This window comes from Channa argus, chromosome 15 (assembly GCF_033026475.1).
Source record: "Channa argus isolate prfri chromosome 15, Channa argus male v1.0, whole genome shotgun sequence".
In the NCBI taxonomy this organism is placed as follows: domain Eukaryota; kingdom Metazoa; phylum Chordata; class Actinopteri; order Anabantiformes; family Channidae; genus Channa; species Channa argus.
In genome coordinates, this window is record NC_090211.1 from 7,472,514 (window position 1) to 7,484,514 (window position 12,001).

Consider the following 12,001-nt stretch of genomic DNA (forward strand, 5'->3'; position numbering starts at 1 on the left):
ATTGTGAGCTCCTCCTTTGGGTGCCTTCTATTGTTTGACATAACAAGTCACTTGGGAATTTTGGCCAGCAACATCTAATTATGTTGCTGGCCAGTTGAACAGGTTTGTCTGGTGTCACTGGTTACGTTGATACCCTGTGTACCTACAGTAGATGTAGGTCATGGAACATGAACAGCAATTTATGCTTCCCACCAGCCTCCTTTCTGCACTTACAGAAACCCAACCTAACCCTGCCTATGCAAATTACCTTGTAGACCCTTTAATTAAATAAATAAATCTGAGTTTAATGTCCAGCAATCTCTGAAGCATTTTAACCTTTTTATATTTGTACTGGTGGGGATACTGTGTGCACAGGCGTTTTACTTTATCATAACCATCATGACAGTATTTCTAAACATACACTAAGGGGCGCCAAATTCAACAAAGGCTCCTTATCTTTAGTATTTGCCCTCCAGAATATCCAGCCTCGTTTACAAAAAGGTAGTAACACATAAGCCCCCCATAAACCTTGAGAAATATTAACAATTACTTCTGCTCTAAATGTATCCTTATGCAGTAGTTATGTATTTTTGCAGTTTGAAGCCTGAAAGTACATTTTATGTTGCAGATTCGAGGTCCAAACACTATTAACCACTCAATTTGAGTAACTGGGCTTTTTCAACCATCAAAAGGTTAATGGTGTCACACTTAAGTACACACCTAAAGATAATATTGCTAGGTGGAGAGTCAGGGATCATTGAGAATAGAAAATCAGATTTGAGAAATGCAAATAGAAAATGAATGGCGCTAATGTAATCTCATCATTGACGTTATAGAGTGAGTCTGTAAAGATTAAACATTTATTACTGAAGCTACACTGACACTAATCCAAACAGTTTTTACTGCTTGTTAATGATGGTATGTTGTGTTAGTGTAGCACACTCGCACTAGGTGGGTCTTCAGTCGTGGCTCTGGCTCTCAGTGATAACTTCCATGAGCATGCTTGTTCTGATGCTGATAGAGCTCTTCTGTGCCGCCTTAGTTAGTTTTCTAATGATAGATTTGAAAATGTGTAGTGACCTTCCAGATACAGTTATAGGTTTACAATGATTAAATGTTGATCATTTAACTAATAATGGGACTTTTAAACTGGCTGCACCAGTTATGTTTTCACTGTATTCTTTATGCAAATACTTATAAAAACATGTATTTCATTAAATTTAAATTGCCACTCTTTTCAAATGTTTACATCCATTTTTTTTTCTGTTCTGCCTTATTACAGCTACTGTATTTTTATTGCAGTAAAACAATAGCAATGAATGAGCAAAATGTTGGTATAAACACTGTGATGATGAGAATGTGGTGTTTTGTCATTGGTTGATTACAACGTAAAGGCAATTTCAGCCAATTAGATATCACTCTCATCTTTTCCTTATCTTTTTCCTGCTGCCTTTTTTTTCTACCAAGTTAATAAAAAGTCTAAATCTGTCACTCTGTCCACATGTCCATTACATCATGCATTGGTGCTTTATGTGATGTATGGTTGTTATAACGTACTCTGCTGGTTATACTTTTTGTTAATGTGCAAAGGAAGTATGGAAACTATTTGTATTCTAATCTTGCTTTGCAGTTGAAATTGTAAAAAATAATGTGTTTGGATCAGGAGACTAGGACTGGGAGTGTCTGTACACTTTATGTTTAGACACATGCACATAACAGATACAGTATTGCTGGTGATAACAGTCCTACTGTCTCTTTAGCTGGGGCCCCCTTTCCCTTTTATCTGTCTTTGGTAAGTATTATTATGGTGGAAGTGAACTTTTTTAAAGGTTTATTAGAATTTCTCAGTTGATAGATGAATTGCTGAGAACGTACACTCGTGTTCCATAGACAATTAATTTTAATCACTTTTTTTCTATGACTTTTTTATGACTTCATCAGGTCACATTTTTAATTTGTCCAATATGTTGGTTTATCATCAAACTCCTAGGAAATGAATTAAATTAATATAACTGTCTAGCCAGACATGTACAGAATACAATCTGTAATATGGCTCGCAGAGGCATGCAACCATAAGGCAGAAGTTCTAGCTGGTGAACAAGCCCCCATTACAAAAAAGATGAGAGTTTTTCTATAATGCAATAAAAATTTAATCTGTCATTTGTTATTTTGCTTGAACTGTTATTCAGCTGAATTGTATTTTGTATATAATAGCAAGTTGGGAGCATGGTGCTGCCTCACAGGTGCCTTGTTCAAATCCCCGGCCAGCTGCGGCCTTTCTGTGTGGAGTTTCCACGTTCTCCTTGTGCTTGCATGAGTTTCCTCCAACAGTCCAAAGACAAGCATGTCAGCTGAACTGGTGGGTTTACATTGCCTGTAGGTGTGAATGTGAGTCGAAATGGTTGTCTGCCTGTGTGTCTCTCTGTTTTGGTCCTGAGGAAAACTGGTACCCTCTCACCCAATGACAGCTGGGATATGCTCCAGCACCCCAACCCATCCCCCCCCACCTCATTCCATTTACACTGAGATTATCTCTAAGTCTCTAAAAAGATTCACAATATTATGAACTTTAGATGGGGAAATCCAGAACTTTAGATGGCCAAAATTCTTTGCAGTCTTGCACTGAGAAATATCCTTTTTGAACTGATCAAGACTGAACCTTTGGCTGATGCTTCTTACTCATGATACCCTCACTTGTTAAAATTAACCTGCTAATTTTGGATTTATCCAGAACCAGGTTATCCAGGTTACTTGAATATTTTAAAACCTTGTCAGTCTTATTTTGCCTGTGTCCTGACTTGTGTGTTGCATGGATCTAAAGTCTAAATGTACTCATGTTTATACCAAATATGATTAGGTTGGTATGCGAACCCACTGAAAATCTTTTATTTTTACTTTTTCAAATAAAAGTTCCAGGGAAATGACAAATCACAGATTTTAGTGTTTTATTTAGTATTGATTCTCTCAGCTGGAAGGGGGGTTGATCATTTATAGCACCCTGTGATGTTTCCTTCTCTCACCACTCTGCCTTGCATCCTTGTGTCCCTATCTGTCATCAGAACGGGTTGAACCACCAGCAGCCAGCTCCACTCAGCTGTAGAAGACGTCTCACCCTGTTGCTGCTATGTCACACACTTCAGAGTCAAACCAAGTAAACTTGAACCCTGGAATTAAAACATTGTATGTGTTTGTTACATCACCTTCCTCAAGATAATCAAGGGCAGCACCATCATGAGGGAAACCCCAGGAGGTAAACAACATGACGTAGTAAGTGATACTGCACGTTGCCCCTTTCTCTACCCTCTTTAGCCCCTTTGTGCCCCTCAGATAGGATGACGTTGAGCCTGCTGCTCCACACAGGTTGCTATGCTATGTCCGAGCTCGGACCGGGTTCAGGTCAATAGGGCGGAGCAGGAAAACTAGGGCTGGGATATCCCTGTCTCAAGGTGTCTCTTGCCGATAGGGCTGTTTGGCTGTCACATAGGCCTTATCTCCCCCCCCCCCCCCCACCCCCCCCCACCCCCCCCCCCACCCCCCACCCCCCCACCCCCCCCTCCACCCCCCACCAGTTTGCTCAGTAGGCAGAGGGTTCTGGGGTACAGTAGTTATGACAGTCGACGTAGTTTCATATGGGTGTTCCCGTTTCTCTCTTTCTGTCTCTGTTCTCCTCTTTTCATTTGTCCGGGCTCACTTTATTTCTAAACGCTTCTAGGCTGACAGAACAGGACGACATCATTCTGTGTTCAGTGCTGGAGACCAGGTGGGAGCACCTGTATGCAGGTAGGGGTGTGGCCTGGGGTCAGACACATTTTATGGCATAATTGGAGTAGAGGGGAGATGCCAAACAAGATAGATATCTGGTGTAGGAGAGCAGCATTTACTGGCTTTAACAAATTTGTCAAATCTGTAAGATAATGGTGGGAGTTCACTAAATTATTTTTTTCTACAAAAGCAACATTAATCTTTACAAGCAAATTTCTGTATCATAGCGTAACAAATTGTTGGTAATGAACAGCAGCCTTTCATATTCATCAGCATAATTTCTTTACATACAATCTCCACGTGCAATTTCTATCTGCAAATTGTTTGTTTAAAGCAATACTATTGAATATTCTTCATCAATTTTGTGCAAGGGTAAAGTACATAAGTAACATTAAGACTTTTCCTCTGAAGCGTCTTGACCCCTTTTTTCTAAAAAATATTTTCAGCTGTATTATTCAGCTATATTATCATATATTCCTGCATAAATAGACAGGTTATACTATTGTAGTTTAAGTTTAGTCTATATTATTTAAGATTGTGCAGAATATGTAGCTGTGGATAGCTATAGTTTTTGACAAGCACAGCGGGGTCTGGTTGAAGAGGGGTGTAACCCAAAGATAACGCTCTGTATATCTTCTATTGAAACTATAAGTTAGTTCAAATTTTCAACGGCTGATGGATTATCTGTGCCAAGAGGCCATTCTTTAGACAAACTCAGAGCATCCGCGTGATGGTAGATGGCGGTATCTTTATTAAAACTGCCTCATAAGGCTCAGCACATAACTTTATGGAAACAATGGTGGCTAAGAAAACTATTCGTTAACAGAGGCAACTCCCAGCCTAGTTGACAGAAAGTAGTATTTTGCTAGGATTGCTGCAGGAGATATTCTTTACAAATTCCTTAGTTTGGATGTGTTTGCCAGTCTGCATCCGAATGAGGTAAAACCAGAATAAACAGTAAAAAGAATTGGGAGAAGATGTAAAGTTGATTCAATAACTCCACATGTACTAGACACTTAATATTAAGGTGAGGTTTATATTCACCCACTTCTTTTCTGTTGTAGGAAATGCATAAAAGCAGCTAAGCGTTCTTGGACAGAGAATTCATCTAAAAACATCAATGGAAAACAATTTTACCTTTGAGAAGGTTGGTATTTTTTTATACTAAAAGTTTAAACACTGATGCTGGAAATAAAGCTTTTAAATTGTACCGTCACATGGAAGCTTCACAATAATTTACTCAGAAAAGCCCATTGTACTTGTGACAAGGGACAGGTCATTTTCACTACATGCTTTATGCAGTTCAAAGGTTTTTATGCCGGTGAATAACTGTTGAGTTTGATGCATTCATACGTAATACATATTTTCCCCTCATTATTACATGTTTACATGACATTCTTCCATTATTTCTTTTGTAACTTTCCCCTGGTTTAGGACAGTGACATGTCATATGAAGACAATGACCTGGCCTTCCCTTCTCCACTAAGACTGTGAGTTCTGTTTTTTAAAGTAATTCTGTTTAAGCATTAGTTTCTATCGCCTTTGCATGCTGCATGGCTCGTTTTTGTACTGAGCTTAGAATGTTAGGAAGTGCTCTTAATACATCCATACATTAACTCTATGTTACAAAGATAAAGATGGTCTAATTTTCAGTTACCTTCAGCTCTACATATAATTTTATCATTGTTAAGCTCATTGTCCCTTATGGACAACAATCTTGCAATTTCCTTTTGCAGCAGATATTTACAAGCCCAATACATCCCACTATCTGTGACCTACCCAGCCCTAAACAGCAGATGAAAATTAGAAGATGCTAAAAGCCAAAAACAGAGCCAAAAGACAATGATTATTGGCCTCAAACTTGTTAGAAACACAAATCTAAATTAATGCTAACTTTGCCACACTGGACGCCAAACAACTGGTATTTTGTTCACACATTTTACATAAATTTTTTAAATGATATGTTAACAAATTAATCCACTGCCCCTATACTGGCCAAAAATCAATTAATTTGGGTTAAGCGTAATAGCCACATGATGTTATCATTGCAATGCAGAGGATTTTCATGAATCACTGTATTCCTACTGCAAATAATGGGCTTTTAATGATTCACATTCATAATTACAACTTAGATATTTACTTGAGTGTTTATGCAAAACTAGTAACCTCCCTAAAATGTACAAGCAGAATTAGCCGGTGTAAGGCTCAGCCAGCCCTAGCAAGGGAGTGGGAGTTACGCTGTCTGCCTGTAAGTCTTATCTGAGGGCAAAACGTCCAAGAGACAACCAGTAGATTGAGCAACACTGCCCTCTTGTGTTTAAGGACAGAATCACAGAGCTTGACATGGATGGGGAATTTTTTCTGGGTTATCTTTATTCCTTTATTTTGATGATTATTCGTAACTTGCTTATTACATTTACAGGCTTCAAAATTAGATAAAATTAACTATAAGGGGACATTAATATAAATCTTCCCAGTCAGGTCCGAGTTAAAGTAGCTGTAAAACCAGCCTGCGGTGTGTTTTAGTATGTTTTGGTGAGCCAACAGAAGGTGCTCATCCATAGTGTTTATTAATGTTTTTCTACTAGGACATCACCAGGCCAAAATTACAATTATGACCTGGAGAGGAGGAGGGAGGAGGAAGATGAGCAGAATGAAGCACCAGTGGAGGCTCTTGTACTTCCGGAGGGTAAACTCACATTACATGACCTTGCTGTATTTTATTATTAATCTGTGCACAAATAATATTTTTATCTCTTTATTTCAGCTTATCGGAACCTGAACACCAATGCTACCACAAGAGGCGATGCTCAAGTTAGTTAACGCTCTTCTCAGATGTCAAAGTTGATTAATGTAAAACAACATTATCATTAAGTAACTGCTCTGTATTGCCACAGGCCTATGTGGAGCTGAATGAGCTCCAGGGCATCATCTGGCAGGAAACTGGCCGTTGGGTGGGGTACGAGGAGAACTTTAACCCTGCCTTAGGAAAATGGGGTCCTTCACATGTCTCCTATCTCACCTTTAAGAGCCTAATCCAGCTCCGCAGGACCATGAGCACAGGTGAACCCTAAACCTTAAACAAAACTCAAATCACTATATATATTGTTTGTTTTAGCTCAATGCCGGTTAAATGCCACAATAACACATGACCTCAAATCACTGTAGGTGCTATGATTTTTGACCTTAATGTCAGCAGTCTTTCTGCTGTGGCTGAGAAAATGGCTGATGAGCTGCTGGATAAGAATGAGATTCAAGCAAATGATCGAGATGACCTGCTGAGAGCTCTACTCATGAAACGCAGGTAACCCACAGGACCCACTATTTCTGTGTTTCTAATATACAATGAAGTCAAAATGCATCTAATTAATGCTTAATTTATCTGTGCTTACAGTCAGTCAGAGGGACCTGTGGTAACAGCTTCTGGACACATTGAGATGCAGACTTTTTCTGTTACAAAGAAGGTATAATTTTCATGTTTTTACTCACTTTTATCTACTTTTTAATCATCCGGATGACTGTCAACATTACATAGATGCATTACATTAAAAGTGTTGGCATTTCTTTTATTGTTGTACCAACATTTTTGCAGAGAGACAGCTCTGACAACATGGAGGCCTCCGTTGTCCTCTCAGGTAGGTTGATGTTTTCCTCATGCAGTTTTGTCTCTTTACATGTGGTTCTGAAGCAGATATGACTTGTGGTGTTTCCAATAGGTGTGCTGGACTTTCTGCGTAAACCAGTGATGGCCTTCGTCAGGCTGAGTGACTCTTTGGTGATGGAGTCTGTTCTAGAGTCTTCTGTCCCTGTTCGCTTCGTCTTTCTAATGGTGGGCCCCAGCCAAAGTGGAATAAACTACAGTGAATGCGGGCGAGCCATGGGTGCTCTCATGGCTGACTGGGTAAGAGAGAGGGCAGAATAGGAAGAGAGGAAATCTACCTTTAGCAAATACATCACACAACCCAAATCGATGAAAAGTAGCATAACTTGTTTAGCGCATTGCTTTTATCACAGGTGTTCTCTCTGGAGGCTCACTTGGCCCAGACAGAAAAAGATTTGACCAATGCCATTGCTGACTTCATGGACTGCAGCATTGTGATTCCTCCCACTGAGATCCAAGAAATATCTATGCTGGAACCAGTCATTGATTTTCAGAAGAAGATGCTACGTGACAGACTCCGTCCCAGCGACACCCGCCTCGCCTTTGGAGACAGGGTCAAATGTCAGTAAACATGCAGTAGATGTAGTGTGTGAAAACCTACACTGACTCTTTAATTAAATGCATTCATAAGCTGCATGAAAGCAGTAAAAACACAGTAAATCAATGTTAACATCAGTTGAATTTTTTGGATTTTTCAGTTGATGAATTTGCAGAAGAGACAAAGGAAGACCCTCTCGCTCGTACTGGCTATCCATTCGGTGGTATGGTGAAGGACATAAAACGCCGTTACCGTCACTACCTCAGTGACTACACCGATGCTCTGAACCCTCAGGTCCTCTCTGCTGTTATCTTTATCTACTTCGCTGCCCTGTCTCCAGCCATCACTTTTGGTGGATTGCTAGGTAAGCAAGAGACAGAAACGTGTATGATTCCTCCAGCTCAGTTCATTTACTGGAGTTCATTGACCACTAACATTATGAATAATTCTCTTTGTTGTCTGACCATAGCTGAAAAAACACAAAGAATGATGGGTGTATCAGAGCTTATGATCTCCACCAGTATCCAGGGCATCCTCTTCTGTCTTATTGCCGCTCAGCCTGTCCTCATCATTGGCTTCTCTGGACCCCTGCTAGTGTTTGAGGAAGCTTTTTTCTTAGTATGTGCAAGTTATCAGATCTTAATATTCTTGAAAGAAACCTTTAGAAAGTTAGAAAGTTTTAACTTCATCCATTTTACTTTCTCCATTTTATACTAGTTCTGCAAGTCCCAGAACGTTGAGTACATTGTGGGTCGTACCTGGGTGGGGATGTGGCTCATACTGATCGTGGTCATTGTCGTGGCTGTGGAAGGCAGTTTCCTGGTCCGATACATCTCTCGCTTCACCCAAGAAATCTTCTCCATCCTCATTTCTCTCATCTTCATCTATGAGACCTTCAACAAGCTTTTTATGGTTTCATCACCTTATTCTTTCATTCTTTTCATTTCCCTGCCATGGCTGTTTAGTATGTTGTGTTTTATTCATGACACCTCGTTTCTCAACTCATCTTGCTTAGATCTTCAAAGCCCACCCTCTGATCCTGAACTACGAACATCTAAATGACTCACACGACAACCCCTTTCACGTTGCCATTGAGGAACACACCAAGAAACATGTAGATTTGAATATAACCCATGAGATCGAGATTTACAGACCTTTCCCAAACACTGCTCTGCTGTCTATGTGCCTTATGTTTGGGTGCTTCTTCATTGCGTATTTCCTTCGTCAGTTCAAGAATGGCCACTTTCTCCCTGGCCCAGTAAGTTGAACTTTCTACACCCAGAGATGTAATTTATGGTAGGTACCTGTGATTTACATAAGGTTTTATCCTTTATGGTCATTGTAGGTCCGCCGTTTGATTGGAGATTTCGGTGTCCCAATTGCAATTTTTTTCATGATTGCTGTTGATATCAGCATTGAAGATGCCTATACACAGGTAAGTGGTTTCTTTTCCTCCAAGTCAAATGTTTTGCTGTGGAATGTCACATTAAAAAACACCCTGTCTTCTTGTAGAAACTTGTTGTACCAAAAGGTGTTGAGGTGAGCAACCCCAAAGCCAGAGGCTGGTTCATCAGCCCATTGGGAAAGAATAACGACTTCCCCCCCTGGATGATGGGTGCCTGCTGTATACCAGCAGTTCTTGTCTTCATCCTCATCTTTCTTGAGTCCCAGATTACAACGTGAGTGAGACCATACATGACAGTATTACATTGTACGCAATGTGAAACTTAATTTAACTCAGTGAATAAAATTAATATTTGAAGATTTTGTTTTCTGTTGTCTCTGTTGATCCCAAGGCTGATTGTAAGCAAACCTGAGAGGAAGATGGTGAAAGGATCTGGTTTCCATTTGGATCTGCTAATCCTGGTCACCATGGGAGGCATTGCTTCTCTTTTCGGGGTGCCCTGGCTGAGTGCTGCCACTGTGCGATCTGTCACTCATGCCAATGCTCTCACTGTTATGACCAAGGGCCCAAAACCAGAGATTGAGAAGGTGGTAGAGCAGAGGATCAGTGCTTTTCTTGTGGCCGTATTGGTTGGTAGGTGCAGCTATCTACAGTGCAGATGCAGACACGACAAGGTCAAAATAACTTTATTTCCCTTTAACAATTCTTAATTTTCTATGATTTCCAGGTGTTTCAATTTACATGGAACCTATATTGAAGATGATTCCAATGACAGCCTTGTTTGGCATCTTCCTCTACATGGGTATCACTTCTCTCAGTGGAATCCAGATGTGGGACAGAATGCTTCTGCTGTTCACACCAAAGAAATACCATCCCCCTGATGCCTATGCCACCAGGGTATTTATCCTTCCTCATACAGTTTGCTAAACTTATATATGCTCATTAAAATATACCCTTATAATGCAAGATAATTCATTTTGAAATTTCAGAAAAGGTTTAATGTGTTTGCAAGTGTTCATTAACTTGCTTAACTCATTTACTGCAGACTAAAATCCTAGAAAAATATAGAAAACATAATAATAGTTTTGTGTTGGCAGTGTATGTCCAAGGTCTATTCTGGAAGCTGTAGTTGTGCCATTGTTTAAACAGTTTGCATTTTACTAAAACACATTTGTTGGGAATTTATTCGATTTTAGGATTAAGCCCTTGAGATTTATCGTCTCGCTTGAAGAGGGTTCCAGTTCTAATAAAATAGGATCATATAAATGCTTTAAAAATCTTTGTTCAAATCTTTGCAGTATAAAAATGTTACATGAAAAATTATTTGTCAGTGGATAAATATATAAATATATAAATATACAGAAATGCAAATGTTCCTACAAAGGCCTCCAGAGCTAGAAACTTTGAATCAATGTGTCAATGCTCCTTTTTCTACCTCTCTGTGATAATTTTGCATATGTTTCTGGTTATTTGACTGTCCTGATAGCTCATGGTCCTTTAAGTAAACCATTCTGTAAACTATTTAGATAATTTTCACCTCAGATTGTATAGGTGTTCTGATACTCGCTTGAACTGCATATCAGTGTTTTTTAGCCTATGAAAATGTCTTTATATATTATCCTAATGTAAGTTTTATGTAACATTTTATGCTTCTTCTTGTTCTTCTCGTTAGTTTTGGCCTCCTAGTACCTCTGCTTATGCCCTCCTCTTCTGTCTTTGGTGCAGGTGAGGACACTGCGGATGCATCTGTTTACTCTGATCCAGGTTGTATGCCTGGCTGTCCTGTGGGTGGTGAAGATGAGTCCTTTCTCTCTGGCACTGCCTTTTGTTATCATTCTCACCGTCCCTCTGCGCATGTTCATGACTGGCAGGCTCTTCACTGAGAAGGAAATGAAATGTGTAAGTACCTATGTATCAGTTTCATTCATTTCTTGTTGTGTTTTTTTATTATGTGAGTATTTCTTTGTTGTAACTATATGTGTTTGTGTTGCAGCTGGATGCAGATGACGCCAAAGTGTCACTTGAGGAGGAACCTGGGGAGGATGTGTACCACGAGTCCCCATTTCCGTAAACTTTACCATTTACAATACCAAACTTTACCACTTTACCATTGCATTAATACTAAGTATTTAATGCACAAACTTTTAGGTTAACTTAAATCTCAACTGCCAGTAATAATAGAGAAATCCAATATCAGGTGTCTTTGAAATATGCATTTCTAAAAAACTTTTTGCAGTTCAAACTGTTTTATCTGTCTTTAAAGGAAATTACCTCTCATTTCTAGAGTTTTAAAATTATTCCTGTTGCAGAAACTGTTTGTGACAGTGAACAACAACAGAGAACCAATAATATAGTCCATAGTTTTATCAAAATATTAAATATACCATTTTATTTTCCACATTTCATTGTCATGTTTTATCTTTTCATGTAAACTTACTTTGCCATTATTAGAATTGCTTACTTCTTACGTCAGGCTGTTTGTGTAACTTCAGGTTTGATTTATTTTTCATGCAGGAAAAAACATTGAATTTCTTTAAATAGAAAGTATTTTACCTTGAGATGTGAGGTAATTCCTTTCTTTTTTTTCCCCTTTTATTGCAGTACGTGATAGCTTAAAGTGACAACCAGTGATTCATTGTTGATTTATCCATGCTAT

General features: G+C 39.2%; 1 protein-coding gene across 3 annotated transcripts; it reads left to right on the top strand.

Moving 5' to 3' along the window:
• Positions 1-3,575: 3,575 nt before the first annotated feature.
• slc4a1a (solute carrier family 4 member 1a (Diego blood group)) lies at positions 3,576-11,761 on the top strand. 3 transcript variants are annotated; one of them, XM_067478202.1, is made up of 21 exons: positions 3,576-3,759; positions 4,806-4,888; positions 5,176-5,231; positions 6,330-6,430; positions 6,509-6,555; positions 6,639-6,804; positions 6,910-7,045; positions 7,136-7,205; positions 7,334-7,376; positions 7,458-7,642; positions 7,756-7,963; positions 8,101-8,304; positions 8,410-8,558; positions 8,658-8,852; positions 8,956-9,198; positions 9,286-9,375; positions 9,453-9,619; positions 9,737-9,978; positions 10,073-10,242; positions 11,071-11,244; positions 11,339-11,761. In XM_067478202.1, exons 2-21 carry the CDS (start codon positions 4,862-4,864, stop codon positions 11,414-11,416), a joined length of 2,751 nt encoding a protein of 916 aa, XP_067334303.1. In that variant the 5' UTR covers positions 3,576-3,759; positions 4,806-4,861; the 3' UTR covers positions 11,417-11,761. The 3 variants fall into 3 exon arrangements, with proteins under 3 accessions (XP_067334303.1, XP_067334304.1, XP_067334305.1); XM_067478203.1 differs by having other exon boundaries at positions 3,576-3,739; XM_067478204.1 differs by lacking the exon at positions 3,576-3,759 and adding an exon at positions 4,499-4,680.
• The last annotated feature ends 240 nt before the right edge of the window (positions 11,762-12,001 follow it).